At 45.3% G+C, this 23,855-nt stretch overlaps 1 protein-coding gene across 4 annotated transcripts in view; it reads left to right on the top strand.

The window, feature by feature from the left end:
- Positions 1-22,604, top strand: part of TFAP2C (transcription factor AP-2 gamma) — a 32,900-nt gene extending 10,296 nt beyond the window's left edge. For 2 of the 4 annotated variants that reach the window (XM_081196455.1, XM_081196454.1), the window contains exons 2-7: positions 4,397-4,876; positions 7,122-7,173; positions 9,629-9,851; positions 11,524-11,642; positions 15,976-16,117; positions 20,468-22,604. In XM_081196455.1, the coding sequence (XP_081052581.1) occupies positions 4,397-4,876; positions 7,122-7,173; positions 9,629-9,851; positions 11,524-11,642; positions 15,976-16,117; positions 20,468-20,753 (1,302 nt within the window). In that variant the 3' untranslated portion in view covers positions 20,754-22,604. Of the gene's footprint in view, positions 1-625; positions 700-4,396; positions 4,877-7,121; positions 7,174-9,628; positions 9,852-11,523; positions 11,643-15,975; positions 16,118-20,467 lie in introns of those variants that run through there. The other 2 variants (XM_081196456.1, XM_081196457.1) reach the window with 2 other exon arrangements.
- The last annotated feature ends 1,251 nt before the right edge of the window (positions 22,605-23,855 follow it).

Here is a 23,855-nt window from a genome sequence, read left to right as displayed (position 1 = left end):
TCCAGAGCGTGGAAAGCCGCGTTTGCGCAGCGTCTGGAATTCGTTCCAAGAGCGCGGAAAGTGGAGACAGTATCCTAAGCGGCTGCGGTTCGGTGCGCCCTTAAAGCCTGGCAGTCGCGCTGCGCTCAGGCTGAAATGGCATTTTAAATAATTCTAAAACTGAGTGGTGGGCGACCCCCCCCCTTCCAAAACCTTCATTTTCCGACGGTAGTGGTCCTATCCTGGAAGTGAGTCCCCTGGAAGTCGTGGGGCTTTCTTCTGAGTAGACACCTCTGCGTGTACCCCTGTTTGAGCAGAAAGAAGTCCCTGGTCTCCCCAAAACTTCAGGACAGGGTAGATCTGCCCTCCCAGAAAACACTGAGCAGTGATTTCCCCCTTTTGTGCTCCGACGGCGCGGCGTTCAGGAAGGAGCGGAAACGCTTAATCCCCTCCGAGCTGATTCTGCTCGCCGTTTTTTTTTCCTCCCCGAGGTGAAAATCAGTGCAAACTTCCGCACGCTTTTTCGGCCGAGGTGCGTGCGTGCGCGCCCCGTCGGAAGTCCGCCCACGGCCGGGGGAGGGGGGCTGAAGGAGGGAAGAGCGAGCGAGCGCCGGAGATCTTCCCTCGGCGAGGCAAGCGCTCCAGCCTGTCGGACGGGTTCTGCCCAGCGCGGAAGGGAGGCCGCTCGCTCCTTCTTTTGCCATGCGGGGAGGCAGCGAGGTAGGCAGGAGGAGAGAGACAGAGGCCCCGGGAGGGGATGGCAGGAAGTCGGCGGTCTTGGCATCGAAGTGGCGCCCGTGCCCTCTGGGAAGGCTGCTTGGCCCGGTTCCTTTTCCTCCGGGGGCGGCGCAGAGAGAGAGAGAAAGAGATGGATGCCCACGCAGCCGAGTTATACTTCGAGGACGGCTGCCCGGAGGGTTTGGTGGGAACTCTGGCAGGGCTCCTTCCCTTTTAAATCTGTGCGCGGCGGGCAGAAGTTCAACCGGAGAAGCTTTGCAGATTGCGCTTATCCACCCTGCAAAAAGAACCCTAAAAAATGTTAAGGGGGGAGGACAACGGGCTGGTGCCTAAAGTCACTTTTCGCGTGGTTTAATTACTCCGCCCCACTTTCTAGCCAAGGGCCTTGTCCCAATTGCAAGGGGGATGCGTAAGGGGGTTGGACTAGATGACCCTTGCGGGTCCTTCCAACTCTGCAACTCTATGGCTGGAAACTGGTGTGTTCTGATCTCCTCAAAACCTTGTGAGGAGCTCGGGTTGCAGTTAATCCGGATTAATTAATCCAGAATAAGGAGAGCGCTTTTTCTTTTTTAAAAAGCCCTTTCGGGATTGTCCCCTCTTACTTTCCACGTAGGGCTGCGATAGATTAGGAGAGACTAGTCTCCTTCCCCCACCCGCTTTTCATGTAGACATTTCGTGTAAACCCATTTAGGATCGGAGCGCGAACTGTATTGCACTGGGAATTCAGGCCTTCCCTCCCAGCGATGATGCAGAAGGTTACAGGGAAAAGTGCGATCCACAAGGCGCTCATGTAGGTGGAATTTGTTTCGGTGTTTTAAGGGACTCCCAGTAGCCTGCTCCTCTTTAACACGTTTGCTGGGAAAACGTCTGCCCCACAGCAATCGACGAGGCTGCTTGGCTTTTCCCAGTAAAGTGTGCACAGAACCTTTGCAGCAAGAGCCCAAACAGCTTTACTCGGGAGTAAGTCCCGTGTGCAGCGAGGCCTGCTCATCGGTGCACAGTGGGAGGGTGGATTTGGAACCAAGGAGGCCACGGTTTTGAGATTAAGCTGGGGGAGTTTAAAGGACTTTTTATCCCCAGGCCAGATACTGCTAAATCCGCATCCCAGTCCGAAATGGGCTTTTCTCGGGGAGGCGGAGAATCATCCCGTGGGCTTCCACAGTTGCGGGAGGGAGATCCCAGGGATTTGAACTGGTCCCCTGATCTCCCCGTGGAGCTGCGCCTCTTTTAAAATGCACTTTTCGCTTCGGAGCGAGTCCCAGATAGGGACAACGGGCAGTGCGAGCCTCTGGCATGCTTACTTGGAAGTAAATCCCTCTCGCCCTACTCTGCGTGCAGTGGTAAAGAGTGCAAAGGAGCGCAGCCGGAGTTGCAATCCTATACACACTGAACCTGGGGCTCAGTCCCGTGGATTTAAGCGGGACTGACTTCTGAGTGGACATGGCCAGGATTTGCCCTACTATTGGTACAGTATAAGAAAATGGCAGGGTCGCCTGGATAGATATCTGGAAGATGAGGTGTGCAACTTTCTCTTCCTCTTCAAATGAGGTCCGCTTTCGCTTCCTTCCTGAAGGCTTCGGTGAAATCCAGCATCTAAAAGTCATCCCAAGTGCGCTTTGGCTTAACAATATCTATGAAATCCTGAGCGCGCGTTCTAGATAGCAAGTCCTTGCCAAACGTTGCTTTTCGCGTCTGTTATGGGTGCCTGCGATAGGTGAGAGAGGAAAAAGCAAAGATAACTCTGAGCGGGTACAGATTATTTCTCGACAGTCTGACCTATTCATTTCCCTGGGATCAGGTTTTGTTGAACGCCCAGAGAAATGTGCATAGGGACGCGAAAATAATAAAAACAAAACAAATATAAAATAAACGATGGCACCGTCAGGTTATCCTTCAATCTCTCCTCCCCCCCCCCCAGTCATTCTATTTCTGATGCCTTTGAAGGTGGCAGCGTCTCCCTCCTTCCTCTGGTCCATTGGTCACACCGCAGCGTCTCTGGCTCCTTCCAGAAGCCGCTGCCGCCCCCGCTTCCCTTCCCGCAGGGTCCCGGTCGGGATCTCCATTCTCTTCTGATTAACCCGCCCCTGTTAGTTTAACGAGCGTGGAGGGAGAAGCGGCTTTTAAAAACCCCAAGCTTATCAGTGTGGTTTAGACATGCTTTAAATTGCTTGGTGTTTTTGTCGAAAAGTTTTAATTTCATTCATTTATTGATTAATGCTGCGTTGAGGTCGAGAATTTTTTTTTTTTTGCTAAATGATTCAGGGGTTTCAAGATTACATGTTTGCTTTTTAAAGAAATCAGTACTGGAAAGGTAGCTGTTTTGTTTTCGGCAGATTTTAATACTCTGCTCTCTCCCTCCTTAACAGGCGCCCTGGGCAGTGAGTTATATTAACTTTTCAATGGCCACGGGAGGGGGGTATTTTTTAAATTAACTCTGTGATGGGCATAGGAGTGTTGTAAGACATTTCCCAAGACGGTGGATTTGTACTTTAAGACAACGTGAAGGCAAGCATTTGTTTATTTTTAAGGAGGGGAACACTAATACAGTCAACATAAAACTTGTAAATCACCAAATTTCAATTCTGGGCTTTTTAGGTAGTAAGGAGAGTACATCTTTCTTTATAACAAATGGGGGAAATTTCCTTCTTTCCACAGTATTGAACAAAATGATTACCCCCACCCACCCAATCTAAGCAAATTAAATAAAAAGCAAACTCAAAATTTACAGTACTAAACAAATTTTCTCTGGAAGTAAGATCCATTGACATAAATGGGTTTTTCGTTCAAGGACATGCACTTTGATCTAAGTATATGCAAAAAGCCTCCCAGCTCTGTGGCAGGAAGCCCAAAGTGCAGTCCTATGTACACTTTGGGAGTCCATGTGCTCTGTGGCACTTACTTCTGAGTAAACAAGTTGGAACGTACGTCAAGGATTTCAGGGTGACTTGACTTTACTCGTCAACCTCCCCTTCTTTCCCCTATCTCTCCATTGATTTGAAACTGAACTTAAATTAAATTAGTGTGTTGACTTAAAAAGTATTTGTATTTATGAATGAGGCAGGAGATTCCTAAAAACCAAACTGGTCCCAAACGCATTTGCTGAAAATAAGATCATTTGAACTTTCAGTGGGTGAGTGAGGCTGCAGTCCTCAGATAAAATTTAATTTGGTCCATCAGGTGCTAGTATATATTCCCCCCCCCCCCACCTCATTCAGGGTTAGGCTGCAGAGAGGATATTTTAGACTCATCTAGAGAGTTTTATTGTAACTTTGTTACTTCAAATGGGTCATTTGGAGGACTATGACTAAAAATCTTTGTGTGCCAAGTAAATAATAATAAATTGAAGCCTGCAAGGCTTCTGAAGCACAACCCTATGCATGTCTACTCAGGAGTAAGATCCATTGATGCCAGGTAAGTGTAACATTGCAGCCTAACTTGCAATGCTACCTTGCTGTGAAAGACAGAATGTAACACTAAGACTTGTCGATTTACAGTGGACCTTGCTTCCTGAATGTGCTGTTGGCTCCTTGAGTGGGGCTACCAGTGACCTCTCCCTCTCCAAATATCCTCCTTTCAGGCTGGTACCTTTTTTATAGAAATCAACTTCCTCCTCTTTGCTCCCCCACCCAGTCCAGACCCTATGATGCCTTGGACTGACACATCATCTTTCTTTCTACAGGACCGTCACGACAGCAGCAGCAATGGGAACCCCAGACTGCCCCACCTCTCGGCCGTCAGCCAGCACTTGTACAGCCCGGCACCCCCCCTTTCCCACTCGGGGGCCTCCGATTTCCAGCCCCCTTACTTCCCACCCCCGTACCAGCCTCTGCCTTACTCCCAGTCCAGTGATCCTTACTCTCACCTGGGCGATCCTTTCTCCATCAACCCGCTCCACCAACCGCCGCCGCCTCCCCCCAGCCAGCAGCAAACCAGTTGGCCCAGCCGCCAGACCAGCCAAGACCACTCCAGTTTGTCCCACCACGCTCGGTCTGGTTTGGTGCCCCATCTCCCGGCTCTGGAAAGCGGCTCTGCTGGGGTGAGAAGGGAAACCTACAGGCGATCTGAGCTGCTCCTGCCTCATGGCCACGGCCTCGATGCTTCCAGCTTGGCAGAGAACCTAGGACTGCATGAAATGGCCCACCAGATGGAAGAGGTGCAGGTAAAGATTGGCAAAAGTGATAAATGGTGTCCCTGCAGTTCTGGATGCCCTGTAGACTAGAAGAAAAGCTTTGGTTGCCTCACCAAAGGGAGTCTTCTTTAAAGGGAGGGACTGTAGCTGAGTGGTCGAGCACCCACAGGTTCAGTCCCCAGGACCACCAAATTAGGGTTGGGAGAAAATATTGTCAGAAACCCCAGAGAGTTGCTACCCATCATTGTAGACAATATACTGAGCTAGATAGACCAATGTCCTGACTTTGTTGAGGCAGCTTCCTAAGTTCCATGATGCCCAACAGAAAAGCAAACACTTGGAATGTGAGCATCAGTCAAATGTGGCAAACTTAAGGGCTGATCCTTCTTTATGGTTTTCATTTATACCTGACTTTCCTTGAAAGAGCTCAAGGCAGCATACATGCCCCTCCCTCAGTTTGTCCTCACAACAACCCTGTGGGGTAGGTTAGTGACTGGCCCAACATCATTCCATGAGAATTGTAGCTGAACAGGGATCTGAACCTTTCCAGGTCAGGGTTGGGGGAACCTGTGGCCCTCCAGATTTTGCTGAGCTCCTAACTTTCCTGACCATTGACCATGCTGGCTGGAGTCTAGTCATCTCTGGAGGGTCACCACACTACAATGAGGCAAATGGGAGTCTTGCATGGAAGAGCCATGGAGGAGAATCATGTGCCCTGTCTCTTGTTCCATAAATGGTCGGCATACATAGAGTGCTTCAGTGATGAGGATGTACTTGTTGGTTTTAGTTTTAGTCCCCTAATTGAGGAATTGAGAACTTGTTCATTGACTCGAACTCCCACCAGCCCCTGCCAATATGGCCTGTGGTCAGGGTTGATGGGAGTTGTAGTCCAACAGCATCTAGAGGACCAGCCACTCCTGACCCTAGTTCAAAGCACTTCACATCTATTTCAATAATTTGCCTTTTGAGTTAGGTCAGAATTATCTCTGCATTGCTGAGGAGTGGCTGGCTTAGTGAGTTCACTGTGAGGAGAGATTTGGAGAGTCCCTCCTTCATTCTCTTACAGAGCAGCCCTATGCCTGCCTGCTAGGAAGTAAGATCCATTGGGTTCAATGGGACTTCCTCCCAGCTAAGCACACACAGGATTGCATCCTTGGTCGTTATACAAAACCGTTGCAAGGGAACCCACTTCTGCATTATTGACCAGGTGTTCCTAAAGCTCAGAGAGAGGTCACTGCAGTGTCTTACAGATTAAAACCAGTCACTTAAAAGTTCCATTACTTGCACTGTGTTCCAAAATCTGCAGAATATCACCACTATGAATAGACCATACAGAACAGGCTCTTTGCGGGGGGGGGGGGCACTGTAGACTGGAGCCCACCATTTTGCTCAGCAAGAAGCTAGACCCGTTTACTGATTTGTAGAATAAACCCTAAACAGATCCACTCCATGCATTTAAAGGACATTCAATGCACATTTTAAGCCCATGTCTTCCCCTGAAGAGTCCTGGGAGCTGTGGTTTGTTGAGGGTGCTAGGAATGTGTAGCGGTGTGAGGGGCAAACTACACTTCTCAAGATTCTTTGGGGGAAGTCATGTGTTTTAAATGTATGTCAGGTGTCCTTTAATAATTTAACGGTATGGCGTGGCTCTCCTCTTTGTCCAACATCTTTTTCCTCTGGACTGAAGAGAAGGTAATCGGTCCACAAAACTTTATAATTGTCCCCATTTCGGAAGCCAAATTAGGGCAGCAGAACTGCAGTTTCATTTCTTGTGCACACTGCAATCCTTAAAAGCCTTGGGTGGGATTTATCTCTTACTAGTCGTGCTGAAGTCCTGGTGAAATCGGTGTGCAGTTAAGTGCATGGAGCAACAGTCCTAAATGTGCACAGATACCCTCTGAGAAATAAGATAACTTAATGGGACTGAATTCTGAGTTAGCATCAGAAATGGGCTGCACACACCAACTTGCATGAAAATAAAGCGCCACTGATTTCAGTAGGGCTGGCGCTTCTGTATGCATTCTTAAGAGAAGACTGTATACCTGATTGTTGGTCTCTGGTCACTACGTGGGCATCCTATTGGAATAAAAGGCTCTTCTTGCAATTACGGTAATATGTTTAGGGTTTAGCCTTAAAGTTAATCCGTAGGTTCATAGCCATTTGGAGGAAAATAGCATTGTGTATGTGCATTTCGTGTGGGGGGGGGGAAGAGAAGGTGGGGTGTGTTTTCTTTATTCCACAATTGTGTTCTAAAAATTTCACATTCTCTCTCCAGCATGTGGAAGATCAGCATTTATTAATGCATGACCAGACAGTCATTAGAAAAGGTCAGTAAATCTGCATTCTCCTGTTGGTTTTTTCTCTTGTCTTCTTTTTAAAAAGATAAGAATTTCTAACTGATAAAGGCTAGTTTCATTGCGGTAGATTGTTTTGGAAAAAAGATTTTTCTTTCGTGTGGCTTTTTTCTTTTTTAAAAAACGGAGTTTCTGTAAACGAAAAATAGAGCTCCCCTACTCCTTTCCAGTTCTCTGCATGAGCTAGCATGTGTGCCGGAGGCTGTATTCCATATACTGTAACCCATTTACTCCAAAGTAAGTAGGTTGTGGGTTTGACTGGAGTGTGCATTTGTTTACATACAGATGCTTTTAAAGGCTGTTAAAAAAAAAAATCCAGGATGTGGAATTTGGGACTAATAAAATGGGTTATTAAATTTTCTTGTGGAAACTTTAAAAACTAGTCTGAGCTGTAATTTCCCCAGGAACAGCAAATAACTGTACTTGCCATACCAGGAAAAAGAATATCCTGATGCAACATTCACATGGGTGAACTGTTGCTTTTTAAGTCTCAACATTCTATTGTATGGGAAAGCAATTGCTTCCCCTCTTGAGATTATTACCAAGTTATGGTTTTGCACTGTGCAGATTACAGTATGATTATGTCAAGAGTCTCTGAAATGAACGAGCTTCTATCCCTGAGCGTGTAAGGCAAAAATCTAAGGCTATTGCAGATGCTTTTGAATTTTTGATTCCTTTTTCATATGGTCTTTGGAAGCGAAGCAGGAGTGTTTGGCAAGGCAGGTGAATTAATGAAGAATTGTCAAAAGCTGATTGGGTAGTGGGAAGAAATGTTCTATTGATCTAATCCGGGGAAGAGTAGATCCCAAGTATTACAAGTGGATCCCAAGTATTACAATACAGGCTGGAGAAAAGGCTAAGAGCTTTTGCCTGTTGTCAAATTAACCAGGGAATGCCACTGTTTTGAAGCAAAGGTCTTTATTCTCTCCTGCATCTAGGAGTTTGCCCATGTTGCTTTCCTTTCCTTATTAGAAAGGGAATGCTTGTCACTACTTTCATTAATGACCTGGGTGGAGGGGAGATCACTGTTGAAAGATACAGGCAAATACACAGATAGGTACAGGCAGGCATGGAGGGAGAAAAGTGAATTTGCCTTCAGGCTTTCTAAGCAGGGAATAATGGGTTAACCTTGCTGCCCTATTGCTTCTAAATGCATGGGCTTTAGGATTTATCCACAGTGAAAAGTTTTCTTTGGTGGCATTTTTTTTGGGGGGGGGACTGATGTGGGGGATACCAGGGTAGATGAACTCCTTGAATCTTGTTCTCTGTCCCTTCCTCCCCTCTACTTTGTTTTAAAATAATAATCAAAGGAGAGTTTTTCCTGAAAAACCACAGGGTGACTTGGAAAGGAAAAACGTGACTGAGAAAAAGCAGAAATGTTTTTTTGCTGTAAACGGTGCCGATCTGAGAACTAGCTCACGGCAGAAGTATTTTTTAATTTATTTTTTGCTGTCAGCTTCATGCCGCTTGAGAATCTTCCTCTTTTGATAAATAAAAGTATTGGGCCTGATTGTTAAACCATTTCCTGTTCCATATATTATGGGGGGAGGAGAAAGGGGGGAAGGGGACGGGACACTGGCCTTTGATTTGGCAAAACATGACTGTTTCTCAGGCACACGTAAGATAAGTTATACTGACTTGCTTCCTTTACTACAATTCCTGCAATGCAACCGTGCATTTATGGTGGCTGCTTACAAATCCCCCCTCCCCACGCAAAAAAGCAGGGAATGCATAACTAAAAAAGAGGATATAGATTTGCATGAAATATGCAAATGTAGATATGGAAAATAATTATTGTAGGTTAAATAAATGCAATGATCTCATGATAGTGGGAAATACGGTGACCTTTATGCTTGCTCAGTCTGCTATCCAGGTGAGGGGCAGATTCAAGGTTGATGTTCTCCCACCTTACTGTTCATTGTTGTTAAAGATGGGACAGCTGTTGAGACAGAGGATTTCCCCCTGTCGAGTAGGGCTTTGCAGCCACCCAATGCCATTTCAGGTTTCAGAAAAAGGAGACTTCCTTTAGTTAAATGAAGCTTGCATTTTATAGCAACAATAAAACTGAGCATTTCTGCCAGAGAAAAATAGGCTGCATTGCTGCAAACTGGAAAAGCAGTTAAGCATGCATATGTATGTATTACTCTTTTATCATTAAATAATATTAGTAGGAGTGCATCAAATGTGGAGAGTCTTCTACATTTTTCACTTTCTTACTGTATAGTTTGCAGTTAAAAGTTTCAGCTGTTCTTCATGAGAACCCCATTGGGAAATGCATCTTAATGGGTTAATAAAATACAGTGGATTTATGACGTCTAATAGATCTATTAAATGTTAAGTGATTTAGACTTCCCTAAAGGAAAACCCAAAAGTGGGGAAAAAACACACACCATCCTCTTTCCCCCCCTGTATATCTTGGTTCCCCTAGGTCCTATTTCATTAACGAAAAACAATGCATTAGGTCTCCCTTGCCAGAAGGATGGACTTATTGGCGTCGTGATCAACCCCAACGAAGTATTCTGCTCTGTTCCTGGGCGGCTTTCTCTTCTCAGCTCGACGTCTAAATACAAAGTGACAGTAGCAGAGGTTCAGAGAAGGCTCTCTCCTCCAGAATGTCTCAACGCTTCGTTGCTGGGAGGGGTTCTTCGAAGGTAGGAGGCTGTGATTTCCACCCCCCTCCTCTCTCCTCCTCCCCCAGCCCCGTCAAAACTATTCCAGTGACTAGAGCTTCTCATACCACCTCTTAAGCCAAACGGCATGTAAATACCATTTTTGTGTCTCAACAATTTTGCGCAGGGAGAGAGAGTGAAACCCAAACGCTGCATCCTAATGCGGTTTATTTCCAAGCTCTGTGTTCACGCTCTTCTTTCTCTTTAGCACCCCTTGCATTTCCAGAAATGAAAAGTGCTATAACAAGTCTAGAAACAAGTTCTCTTTTTCCTGTTAATATGACACGTTGCTTCTCAGTCTACAAAAAGAGAATCTTGCACCCATTATTTTCAGGTTTTCTTACTCACTCGGCTGCCTGTGTATCACAGTGTTTAAATGCCGTTCACATAAATTAATAATCGGCCGATTCCTCTCCCAACTTTCAACCCAAGGGTACAATTTCCAGTTTGCTGTTAAGGATGCCAACTGGCCAAACTTCTCACACACATAGATACATGCCCACACCCATGTGTCTTTAATAGCAAGTCAGAGGTGCAACACCCGGCGGGTGAAGCTTTCTGAAGCAAAGTGAGCCATGCTCCCTGCTAATGTCTGTGCACAGAGCTGCTGTTAAAGGCACAGCTGCAGAGACAGATCAATAAGTTGGCAACCCCAGGGGGAACTTTGTTGGAATGATGTCCAGGGCTCCTGCTCTGCGGAACAAGCAAGGGGGTCTCCAATGCAGTTGGGGTTGGCTTACTGCAGGCATAGGCAAACTCGGCCCTCCAGATGTTTTGAGACTACAATTCCCATCATCCCTGACCACTGGTCCTGTTAGCTAGGGATGATGGGAGTTGTAGTACCAAAACATCTGGAGGGCCAAGTTTGCCTATGCCTGGCTAACTGCATTTTGAACTAACACATATTGTTATCTAAAGACTGGACCCTCCCTCGCCCAAGATCATGAAGTCTAGGGCTAAAAACGACCTCTAACTGCACCCATGGAGAATTCTAACTTGGATAAAGAGAGGAGAAATCTTCTGAGCAAGGTTCTTGGATAGGTTAAGGCACACACACAGAGTGTTTTAAGAGCATCTGTTGTGGTTACTTTCTAAGAAGAACCAGAGCTATTGGCGTCCTTGAGGAATAATCAAAAGCATGTGGTTTGAAACACCAAAGGGGTGTGCTGGTGAATCCAGCTCAGACCCACCCTCCCCAATATTCCTCCTTCTCAAATGGTACTCCTGATTTCGAAGGCCTGGGCTGGGATTGCAATCTTGGTTAATATATTTATGCTTGTGCCTCAACAAATGCTCAACTTGATGCTCCATGCTTGTAAAATGTTCAATTTTCATTACGCCTGCCATAAGCGTAATGATCTTTGATAGTGTGAATGCAAAGGCAAAGCGTATTCTCTCCCCCCCACCGCTTCCTTTCTTTTTGATCTTGCTTTCTGATGTTTATGTGATGGAGCATTAAAAAGTAGGTCAAAACTTGTTTTTCCATTCTGACCCCCCCGCCCTCGATTCCTCTCCCCCCCACCCCCGCGCAACACAACAGAACTGCACTGAATGTCAGTAATTTGGCATTTCTCAATTGCTTTGAAATGTGGCCTCTTTCGGGGGGTGCAGCTAAATAAAACACTGTCCACCTCTTTCCCCCCGCTATTTGCAGAGCCAAATCTAAAAATGGTGGCCGATCTCTAAGGGAGAAGCTGGACAAAATTGGCCTCAACCTTCCAGCTGGCAGAAGGAAAGCTGCAAATGTGACTTTGTTGACATCGTTGGTGGAAGGTCAGTCTTAATTCTTTATTTTTTAAAAAGAGCCTTTCTGGGTAAAGGACAAACGAGGTGACTTGGATGAGCATGTCCTCTAAAGCAGTGTTGTTCCATTTTCAGACTTTAGCCCAGATATGCATATGCTTCAGCCTTTGCCAACATGGTTCTCTCCAGTTGTTTCTGGACTGCAGTCCCTGGCTGGGGCTGATAGGAGTTGTGGTCCAAAATGGTTTGGAGGACGAAGGGCAGACCCACACCATGCATTTAAAGCACATCCAGCACACCTTTAAAAACTCCTGACTTCCCCCAAAGAATCCTGGGAAGGGTGAATTTCCCCATTTGCAGAGCCAAAATCCCCGGTGAAGGTAAAGGGACACTGACCATTAGGTCCAGTCGTGGCCAACTCTGGGGTTGTGGCGCTCATCTCGCTTTATCGGCTGAGGGAGCCGGCGTACAGATTCCAGGTCATGTGGCCAGCATGACTAAGCCGCTTCTGGCGAACCAGAGCAGCACACGGAAACGCCGTTTACCTTCCCGCCGGAGCGGTACCTGTTTATCTACTTGCACTTTGACGTGCTTTCGAACTGCTAGGTTGGCAGGAGCAGGGACGGAGCAACGGGAGCTCACCCCATCGTGGAGATTTGAACCGCTGACCTTTTGATCAGCAAGTCCTAGGCTCTGTGGTTTAACCCACAATGCCACCCGCGTTCCTAAAACTCTTAACTGATTACAGTTCCCAGGAGTGTGCTCCATAAGTATGCACTGGATGTACTTTAGATATATGGTTTGGATCTGGTTCTACCCTAAGAGTGTTTAACTTGAATTATTTGTTTTTTGCTTACCACTACCGCATGGTGTGTCAGTGTGGCTGTTGAGACTTGCGCCCCCCCATCCCCGTTGAAGCCCAGTGCTCCAAAATCATTAGTAGGGAGAAAGAGAGATATAAATGTGGGGGTGCAATTTCACAAGCATTAAATTGGGGGTGGGGCCATTGATGTAATTCTGGATGTAGGCTGCATGTGTTTGTGGGAGTTAGCGTTCATCTGAGCCCGCGCAGACTCTAAACTGGAAACAGAGCTGCTGTAACTCCATCCTTGTGACTCATCTGTGTGTGAACAAGCAGCTGATCTGTGCTTGAGTAATCGACAATCCCAAGTTTTTATTCATAGAAATTTTTATGACAGCGCTTCTCAAAAGATCTGGATAGCCAATGTGTGCATAGCCTCCTTTGTTCCTGCCTCTTCTCCCCCACCCCCAGATTATGTCTTGATCCATACTTTTACCGTTGGCCAAATAAATTTATTTCTTGGATGGGAAGGCAGAGTGTGCTCCATTGTTGCTGCGGATGTGGTGTAAGCAGGAGAGCAACTTGGTTAGCCTCTCCAGTGGAATCCTAGGAACCTCTCATCATTTAACTAATTCATTTCCAGAGGCACATTAGTGTGTGTCTCGCCAGACAGTTTGGTGAATTCTTGCCCCACTGCATAACTTTTGATTAAGGAGTTTGATACAAAGCTTTAAGGGGACCAGATCTAGTTGAAATTAATCCATAAATTAAGAAAGTGTCTAAAAAGAGTTTTAAGAATCTGGAATGAGAATGTTCGTTCTGATAACTAGCTTAGGAATGTCCCCGAGACAGCAGTGGTTCAGTGGTGGAGAGTTCCCAGTAGAATCCATTGTTTTGAAAGAGCAATAGCTCACCCATAATAAAAGCTCCATCAGCCTCCAATAACCTTCAGATCAGAGAGAACTGTTTCCAAAAGAATTATTATTTTTTTACTTGACGGTGGAGTTTAAGGCGAGAGTGTAGCAGACAGAAAGCACATGCAGTGGTTTACTAACTGAGAGCAATGCTTTATTAAAGCCATGGTTTCTTTGGGATAAAGAATCTTTGGGATTGCAGCCATGGGTTCTTTTTAGGTTTTCTACAAAGAGAATGTGTGTTTAAAGCAAAAGATTTAATGAAGGAGGAAGGGAGAACTTGTTGGTACTACAATTCCCACCATCCAGGACTGATAGCCATTCTGTTTTGGGCTGGTTTGAATCTCAACAACATCTGCAGGGCCACAGATTCCAAATTTTGGATTAGATGGATTTGCAGTTCCATGTCTTTAAGCACATGGTGTACACCCATTTGAAATAATTAACTGAAATAACGGGGGGGGGGGGCGGGCCCTGAGCTAGTTCACATGTGCATGGATGTTTAACTCTGATGAATGGAAAATGAATGTATGAATGGCGTCCATTGAAAACAAGCATGTCTGAGATGATGCACCACTTGTCTGTAGCAGCTAATCTATGATGGTTCACTCAACACTTGCAAGAGATCACTTGGTGCACATTCATCACTTTTATTGCAACATAGGCAAACCATCCTGTATTTTCTGAGCAAATGTGTTCCATCACCGGAATGCCGGGTCGATTGAATTCAAATGGGTGAAATATGCTTTGCATCCCACATCTTTTGTTTAACTGGATTGTCTGGGTGGAATCCGGATCCATTAAAATGAATAGTTGCTTTGCTAGTTGTTTTGATGGGAGTTGTCCTCAAGTTTTGGATGAGTGTCTTTTTGGTTCAAACTGCACCAACCGTATGGGAGGGGATGCGCCAAACTTGTAAGCCAACCGTGGTAGCTTCTGTCGCTGTGCGGCTTTACAAATATCTAAGCACCTCGGAATTTTGTGTTCATCCAAGCTACTTAATTGTGAAGTAATATTTTGCAATCTCTTTTGACATCTTCCAAAAACAGTCTGGGAACAGAGGCCAATTACAGGATGAGAAGGTAGAATTTGGCTAATTATTGGGGTGGGGGTGGGGCGGGGACGTAGGATGATGCAAGAAACTCTGCCTCAATCCTAAACAAAATCCCTAGAGCTCCAGTCCGAAGAGGATGTTTCTGTATAGACAAATGTCCAAAAAGGTTTTTTTTGCTGAAACTTGTTTTTCAAGAGAGCTTTGTTTGATCAATAGAGTAGCTCAATAAGTCTCCATCCTTTTTGGAGTCTGGACCCACCATTAGCTTAACATGTATGCCGTGGGAAAACCAGGCCATCTTTTTTTATTCCTCATGAGAGCATGGCAGCCGTTTGGGGCACCTTGGTCTCTTGTACGATTTCAGGAAAAGATCTCCCCCCCAAAAAAAGTGGTTTTTTGGGGGGGAGGGGTCCATGATCTTGCAAGGCGCTATGTGTTTTTGGCGCTGTACCCGAAGAAAATGCTTTTTCCTAGCCTGTGATATCGCGTGTTTCACGTGACTTGTGCAGGATTTTGGACCTGGAAGATGGTGTCCCGGATTTGGGCCACGTTGTGTTGAAGGGTATGGTATGTGAGGACTCATGCCGCCTTACTTCCACATATTTATACGGTGACAATGCTACTGCTGAAACCCTCATTAGGTCAGCCTGCAACCCAGTTAGCATAGCTTTTGTCAACCTGGTTCATTCCAGATGTTTGGGACAGAAGCTCCCATCAGGGATCAGAGACTGGGTGAAACTGATGGGAACTGTAGTCCAAATGGTAGATTGCTTCAAGATGGTGTGGACCTTCTCTTGTTCCCAGCTGAAAATCACTTTCTCTTCTACATCATGTGTTTTTGTGTGTGGAGGGGAATAAGTTGGTGAGCTCACAAAGAGACAGGCCCTGTCCACTCTTGGGCCTGGCTGTGCCAGCCTGTAGCTCCCGATGTATTACTCATTTCACCCCAGAGATTCTAGTCCTTAATGGTGAAAAAGTTTTCCCACCCCTAGACTAGCTGATCCACACCCTAGAACAAACCAAAAGGCTAGCTAGAACAAGGGGGTGAGGTTTGTGAGGACTTGGCCTAATTTTCCTTGGGCAGCAAGGAGAAATGGAGGACACCGCACCCATATTGTGGACTCTGGCCACTGGTTGCACCAGCTGGGTCCCCTATCTGCACGCAGCCCCTGACAGGCCACCCTCAAGGGTTATCCTGTGACAGAATTCTGCCAGTCACTGGTTTAGACTAAGAACAAATAAACCCCTATTGGAGCCTTTGGATATCAAGGCAGAATTGCTCAGGTTTCTTCTAGACAGATTTTGAAATCGAGTGGCACTTAACGTAAATTATGAGCCTGCTGGAAAATTAACTTGGACTTTATGGTCTTAAGTAGGGCATATCATGAAAACAGTGTATTATGGAAAATTTGTGCTGCAAACTGCTTTTGTTTTTTGGGAGGGGAGGTATTAAACTAATATTAGATATTAACTTAATATCTAATGTAACGCACCCTGGGACCTTGGGGTGAAGGGTGAGTAATTAATAAAATGAATAAGAAGAGGATGATAATCACAGCTTTATTTTTGTGGTTCTTTTCTCATCTTTTCCAGGCGAAGCTGTACATCTTGCCCGGGATTTTGGCTATGTCTGTGAAACTGAGTTTCCTTCCAAAGCTGTGGCTGAATACTTAACTCGGCCGCATCTGGGGCGTAATGAGATGGCTAACAGGAAGAACATGCTGCTGGCTGCAAAGTAGGTATTCTCTTTTTGAACATGAGCATCCTGGATGACCAATTTGTATTTTAGCATTTGTATCGTAACCCTTAGTTCTACGTAAAGGAAGACTGTGATCTGCATGTTAAAAGATTTAGGGCAGGCATAGGCAAAAATCTGGCCCTCAAGATGTTTGGGACTACTATTCCCGTCATCCCTAGCTAATAGGACCAGTGGTCAGGGATGATGGGAATTGTAATCCCAAACATCTGGAGGGCTGGAGTTTGCCTATGCCTGATTTAGGGGATGGTGGCAGTTGTTGAGGCTTGCTTTAAGGCAAGGCTTCCTGATATTGCTGGATGGGTCATGCTGGCTGGAGCTGATGGGAGCTGAACAATTACCTGAAAGTTTCCTTGTCCACAGCCTATAGGCTCCTACAAGGGCTGGTTCCAAGTTCAAGGGCCCTCTGCTTAGTGTCCTCAGATGGGTCCCCTCCCATATCAGTGCATTTTTTAAAAACTAAAGCAAGCTTAGGTTCCTGAAGATGTTGAATGTATATGTTTGCCTGATTCTGTCTTAAGCAATGCTACAGAATATCGGGGTGATTTTCATAGTAATAGAGCAAATTGTCGGAATTCTTACGCTTTTGACATGCAAAGTTTCTTGGGGGGTGTTCACTTCCTGGCAGCTCCAGGGAGGGTAGAAAAAGACTCATTGCAAAATGCTTTCAGTTGATCTCTGTTGACCCTCTGTGGTGCTCCAGATGTTCTTGGACTCCAGCTCCCATCAGTCTCGGCCAGCATGGCCAGTGGCTACTGATGATGGGAGTTGTAGTCAAACAGCAGGTTCCTCATCCCTGTTAGTAGGCAATTTATTCATAGAGACTGAGCTCTGACTCCATATCAGCCTGTTTCCTGTGCTCCTTCCGAAGTTCAGCAAAGTTGGGTTCAAACTCACCAAAGTGAATGCTTTAGTTCAAATTAGAGTGGTGGAGTTAATTGCATGCTTCATCTCTCCTCCCTCCCCAACTGAAAGTCATGCACAGCATCCAAAGGTGCTTCTGTGTTTGGTTTTTGCTGATCACCCAGCCTCTCTAGTCCAAGAACAAGCTGCTCCTCAAGGTTTGGGAAGACCTTTTCAGGACAGCGTGGGCTGCGGCTTGGTCGGTGGTGGTGGTGGTAGGAGGGCTTCGGTGGAGAATGATGGAAAATTGGTGGGACTTGCCTTGCGCAAATGGGTGTGTTTTGCATCCATGCAAAATCACTATTCAGCTCAAGACAATAGTTCTTTGAAAGACTTCCATTTTGGGGGTGACACTCGCAGATTGAAGGGTACTAAAAGAAAATGTTTGAGGTGATTTTCGTCTGATGTCTAAATCTACCAAATATTTTTATTTTGAGTATTCTTAAACCAACCTTTCACTTTTTGTTTCCCCACATTTGTTTTGTCCTAAGTTTTTTTAGTGTGTGTGTTTTTAATGGAATAGTGGACTTCTCTAGGAGGCTGTAGCTATTTTGTGTTTTAAAAAATGTTGGATGGACCTCAGGACTGCATAGCTAGTTCCTGATACAATAGAGTTTTATGGTGATTTGTGCCAAAATCTGGTTTGGGTACCATGGTGTCTGCTTAGAGCATTTTGAGGTTTGGAGGGCAGCCCGATTTTTACTGAATCCAGTGGTGAAATTCTCTTTGAATGGAGAAAGGATTTTAAGAAGAAATCTGAAGGCTCCAGAATGCATCACACGTAGGCTATTGTTTCAGGATGACAGCTTTCCAAAGTAGAGCATTACGTATGTTTCTGCATTTGGGGCTGGATGAAAACGCTTTTTATTTTTAAATGGTGCTTAAAATGTCAATAGGAGGAAATAAGGACCTTTTAGCTTTAATATGTCTTGGCGAATGCTTGCAAGATCAAAAGGCACCACGTGCCTTTTGGAGCACAGATTCATCAAATCCTAGTAATACAGTGATCCCTGTGGGGGTTTTAAGATGTGAAACATCCAAAAGCATTTTAGGTGCATCCAGCAACACATTTCCACTTACAGCATGCAAACTTGGTGAATGGTTTGGAATTTGCAGGTATTTAAACTTCAACCATATTTCTCCAGTGAGAGATAGCTAGCTAAATTCACTGTCTTTGTTCCGTTGCCTTCCATACCTTCTGCAAAGCCAAAGCTGTGGAAATTGTCATGCAACTGTACCTTCAAAGCAGATTAAATAAAGCAGGTCTAGGCAGAAGATCATTCCTTCCAGTACTCAGGGCCTGGTACACTAGTACCACCCTCCAGAATTGAGCCTGGTGGCTATGTGGGTGCTTGTGCCAAGTTATAAGGATTGGCGTAATACAATCTTTTCTTGCTGCCCAAGTAATACCCTGGCAGCAGCATTCTGCACTAGCTGCAGCCTGTGGACTGTATTCAAGGGCAGCCACACACAGTTCATTGCAGTAGCCCAGCTAAGAGGTTGGTTCACTGATGCCCAACTGTCTCAGCCCAGGAAGTGTTCGTCATGGAACATAGCAGCTTCTTATCTACCAAGTCAGACCATTAGTTTTTCCCAGACCTTTCTGGAGAAGCCGAGGGTTTTACCCAGGACCTTTAAAAATGCACTCTGCCCCTGAGCTGAGGCCCTTTCCTAAGCCACCTGTGCTTTCAGAAAAATTTTAAAATTTTAATTTATTAAATTTGTATACTACCCTTCATCAGCAGTGCAGTTCACAGGTAGCTAAGGAGTATACTCCTCTAATCTCTGCTCCTTTGAGGAGTGTTGCCTTATCCAGGACAGACCATCTCACTAATTTCTGTACCCATGAGCCACTTACCCACAGCAGCTCCATCTAATCATGATTCAGCTTCAGTTTGTTGGCTTGCATCCAGCCCATCACTGCCTACAGGCACTGGTCCAGGACTTGCACATCATCTTCTGATTCAGATGGCATGGAGCGATAGAGTTGGGTGTCACCTGTAGGCTATTGCACTCCAAATCCCCAGAGGACATCTAGTGATTCCATATTCATGCTGACTAACATGGGAAACAAGATGGATCCCCGTGGATCTCAAACCCCTTGCCCAAGAAAGGGTGCTTGTGTGTGTGTGTGTGTGTGTGTGTGTGTGTGTGTGTGTGAGAGAGAGAGAGAGAGAGAGAGAGAGAGAGAGAGAGAGAGAGAGAGAGAAGGCAGTAGTTGCATAGAAACTTGGTGTCCTGTTGAGGAAGATAGTCTTTCAGTATGATGGGCACCTTCTTCCTAAATGAGGTTCCTCTGAACCCACCCAGTCAGACCCTCCCTGCCACATCTTAAAAGCTATGCTGGGCACAAGGGTCGAGAGAGCAAACCCACATCCCTGGGCCTTAATAACCGAAGCTCAATTTTGCAAACTTTGAGCAGATGGTGCTCTAAACACCCTCACAGGACCCGCATCAACTGTGGGGTCAGATTTGCGGTGGGGATGAGTGACTCAAAGGCCCCCAAGAGCCTTGATGAAACTTTCACGGTGTGCTTAAGAGTGTTTAGCCATGAATGGTCTCAAATTGATAACACGGTGCAAAATAAGCATTTAAAAAAACACACAAAGTAGTCTTATAGGAGGCAAAGAGGTTTGACCTCCCTCTTAAAATTCTGAGAGCCAATGTAAGAAATCGTAACCTTCTCTAGGAATAATAAAATGAATACTGGCTTCCTCACTGCCCTCTTGAGGTGGTCTTGAAGGTGCCAATGGCAAGTGCGTTGGTGATGTCAGAAACACCTGTTCCTTAGGCCCCTCCTCCAAAAGGCTCCGCCCACACTTGCACTCTACTGGGGTTGATTTGCTTCCTTCCTTGGTGGTGCTCTTAGTGCGCTGGTGGGAAAAATCAGCCTCCCTTCGCTCCTGCCGTCTCTTTTACCAACTCCTTTGCCCTACCAGCTTCTGAGCTTTGCTACATGGAAGAACAGTGTGATTCGGTATAAGATAACTGCTTTTGTTTAGCCTACCTTGGAGGGTTGCTCTGAGGATAACAAACACACTGATCTGAGCTGTGCAAACAGCTGACTTGTGTGACACAGGAAATGTGTTCTTCATTTCTTTCAGTTAGCTCAGTGTTCCTCACGCTTGGGGGTGGAGGTCTGCAGCTGTTGTTGTACTACAACTCCCATCATCTCCAGCTAGCAGAGATGATGGGAATTGTAGTCCACCAACAGCTGGAGACCCAAGTCTGAGAAACACTAAGGTAGCTGACCTTAAAATAAATTTCTGTGTTTTAGTATACATGGGGAAGTGATTAGGCACACCCACCTACACACCTGCCTCCTGTAATATCACTCTCTTTCTGATTCGGCAGGCCGTGCCTCCTTTTTAACTGTGGTGGCCGATGGTTTTGTTGAAAGTTAATTCCATGTGTTGTCTCTTGCAGGCAGATCTGCAAAGAATTCACTGAACTTCTCACTCAGGACCGCACCCCTCTTGGCAATGCGAGGCCGAGCCCCATCTTAGACCCTGGCATCCAGGGCTGCTTGACTCACTTCAGCCTAATCACCCACGGCTTCGGGAGCGCTGCGATCTGTGCTGCCATGACGTCCGTCCAGAACTACCTGAACGAAGCGCTAAAAATTGCAGACAAAACGTACATGAACGCCGGCGACCAGAGCCCTGCGGAAACCAATAAAAGCATTGAGAAAATGGACAAGCACCGGAAGTGAGTGAGAAAGAGGAAGAAGCCAGACTTTTGTATACCGTTTCTCGCACACAGACTTTAAGATCGTCTTGCCTAGAGGGCATGTAGATAATCTTGTTACAACTTGCTTCGGGGCGTGTTTTTCGTTTTTTAAGCATCCTTTTCAGGCTCCTCCGTGAGATACATGTGTCTCTCTTTCTCTCCTTTCTTTAAAGCTGCTGTTATCCATTCATTGTGGGACCAGGGAACCGAAGATAAACATGAGTACAAGCTTTTAATTTCATTTTTTAAAAGAAAAAAAACTTTTAAACAGTACAAAGTGGTGCTATTTTTTTTTTCTTGTATGGAAGTCTGTTTAGTGCTGTTTCTCAAAACTTTGAATAAGATGCTCTTTTTCATTGCGTACATCCTGATAGCAGCGTTCAGATGGAACACTAAACCGTGGTTTTTTAATGTTACCTGAAGCCCTGGAATTGAGAACCTCCCTCTTTGCAGTTGCAAGGATGAAATAGGAAGTGTTTGCTTCCTGCCTGACACCAAGTATAGTTTATCTGTATGTTAAAAAAGGACAAACCGTCATTAGTGTAAATTAATCTGCCTCAGTTGATGCTCTCTAACTGTTTTGTACTGCAGCTTCCATCAGCCCACGGTAAGGGATTATGGGAGTTGTAATCCAAAATGTCTGAAAGGCATCAAGATTGGGTGCAAGCTATGGTTTGATAATAACAATCCAGGACTATAAACCCCATGCCGACCCAGGTTGCTTCAATAAATCACATGTTTACACACAAATCATTGTTTTTCATTCTGAGATGTCACAATAAACTAAGGTTAGTGTTAAACAGAAGGCAAATGCTTCCAGTTTCCTTCTCATGGCTGTGCCAGAGAATAAGAAGAGAAGAATGGGTTATAAGCAGGATTTCCCAGGTTCTGGAAATCTTTGGAAACCAGCAACAACATAGCTCAGTATTAACCCCAGGGGATCTGAAGCCTTGACAAGGCACCCAGGACTGTAGATGTAATGGAATTTTTTAATCCAAAGGGAAGTTGAACTTGGTATAAAGTGAAACAAATTGTCTGATGGTTATTTGAACACCCTTGCATCACCTTGCAACCTCTTGGGGGCTTTTTGAGAGTGATTCAGACTTCTAGGCACAAAATCCTGGAAGTTATTCTAATGCAGACTAAGCTTCTGCTGGACTCAAATGAACACAGAGCAGCAAGCACTAAAGTGGGGAAGCGGAACCTTCAGCTGCTCAGATCTTGCTGGACTACAGTTCCCATCATCCTCAGCTGGCATGGCTGGGGATGATGGGACTTGGAGTCCAACAGTGCCTGGGAGACCACAGGCTTCCCATCCCTGCAGTAAAGCGTACTGTAGCAGTTCTTCTTACACAAGGAAAAACTAGTTCAAGCTAAAAAGAATGCAAAATAAACTTGCTTCTGTTTTTTAAATGCCAGGATACTGCAGCTTTATATATGTCATCAGGTCTTGTGTTTTTAAAATAGGAAAAAAACTTGAAAGAATAGGCACATTTTTTTTAAATTTTTTTGCCTATATAGGCCAAAAAGTTATATATATATATATGAATATATATAAATATATATAAATATATCTAGGGAGGTTTTTATGTGTATAAGGGAAAACAGTGTGTTGGAATGTATATATTTATTTATGTGTAATTTAATGGGTCTTGTAAATAATGGTGAACATTTTAATACTTTTTTTTATAAATGGGCTTCAAAATTTAAAATCCCCCCCTTTCCTCCCCAAAAAAGGTAATGGGCAAGCTCAAATACACTGCTACACAGGTCTGTTTATGCTGGGTATTTAAAAGTGACTTTTTACAAAAAAAATAAAAATGAAAATCCTGAATTCTTGCCACTGTAGAATTTTGTATCCGATCTGAGGTGTGTATTGACAAAGCAATAACTTTGTGTACTTGGTATCCATTCAAAAGGAGTGTGTTTGTTGTGTGTGTGTGTGTGTGTGTGTGTGTGTGAGAGAGAGAGAGAGAGAGAGAGAGAGGAAGAATGGAAGTCATAAAAAAAACTATACCCCACTTCACTTGTAAATGTCTTCCTGTTACCCAAAAGGCATTGTATAGAATAATCCATATAATAAAAATATTCTGGATAGAAAGTATTGAATGGTGTTTAACTGGAAGTGGGTTGGGGGGGGGTGGGAAGAGGAAGAGTGTTTTTGCGTCTTATGGGGGATGGGCAGCAGAATACCGAAAATGGACATTGTAATTGAATACACAGTTCTTTATAGTGCATCGAACTAATGGAACAGACATGTGAAGCTGAGTGCCAGCGCAGCTAATGGTTTCAATTATATCAAGAACCATCTCTCTATTGCCATGACTGCTCTCTTCCCCTACCTCCGTCCTCACGGATAACGATGTGCCAAGGCAAAGAAGGAGCCTGAAAGCTTCCTTTAAAAAATAATAAAATAAAATAAAATGCTCTGTCTAATCACTTAAGCATATAAATTCAGAGCTGGCCCAAGGCACTTTGTTGCTTGAGGCAGAGGAGAAGGTGGTACCTCCCTCCCATGGTCAGAAGGTGACTGAGGGCCAACTTCAACACTGGCTACAGGATGGCAAAAACCCCCTGCACCATATGAGGGTGGGGCCTGCTGGCTAGTTTAGGGGGTACAGGGCATTCCTGGCTTCTGGCCTCCAACAAAGGGGAGCAGCCAGGGAGGTGGTGCTGCTGCCACTCCTCAGCTTCTGCCGCCTGAGGCACTTGTCTCCCTCTGTCCAATGGTTGGGCTGGCCCTGTGTGCATTGAATCTGAGGGTTCCAAAGGCACAGGCCTATGGTGCATGTTTTGTTTCTATGCCCATCCCAGCAATTTCTAATGTGGCAATTCCTGAAATGGGAGAGCGTAACCACAGTTCCATGCACTGAAAGCCTCAAGGTTGGATTACAGCAATGCGCTTGTGGGGTCAAACTACCACCAACTGATCTATAAGGCCCTGCACATCTTGGGATCTGGTTACCTGACAGACTGCCTTATTTCTTACATCCCCAGTAAGGCACTGGGTCTCGTTTAAGTTTCCCACTCTACAGCAACTCAGAGCAGGGCCTTCACAGTGGCTGCCCCTGCTCCATGGAATAAT

This window comes from Podarcis bocagei (genome assembly GCF_964188305.1).
Source record: "Podarcis bocagei genome assembly, chromosome: 5".
In the NCBI taxonomy this organism is placed as follows: Eukaryota; Metazoa; Chordata; class Lepidosauria; order Squamata; family Lacertidae; genus Podarcis; species Podarcis bocagei.
Note: the sequence above shows the minus strand (reverse complement) of the source record. Positions and strands in the feature narration are given on the sequence as shown.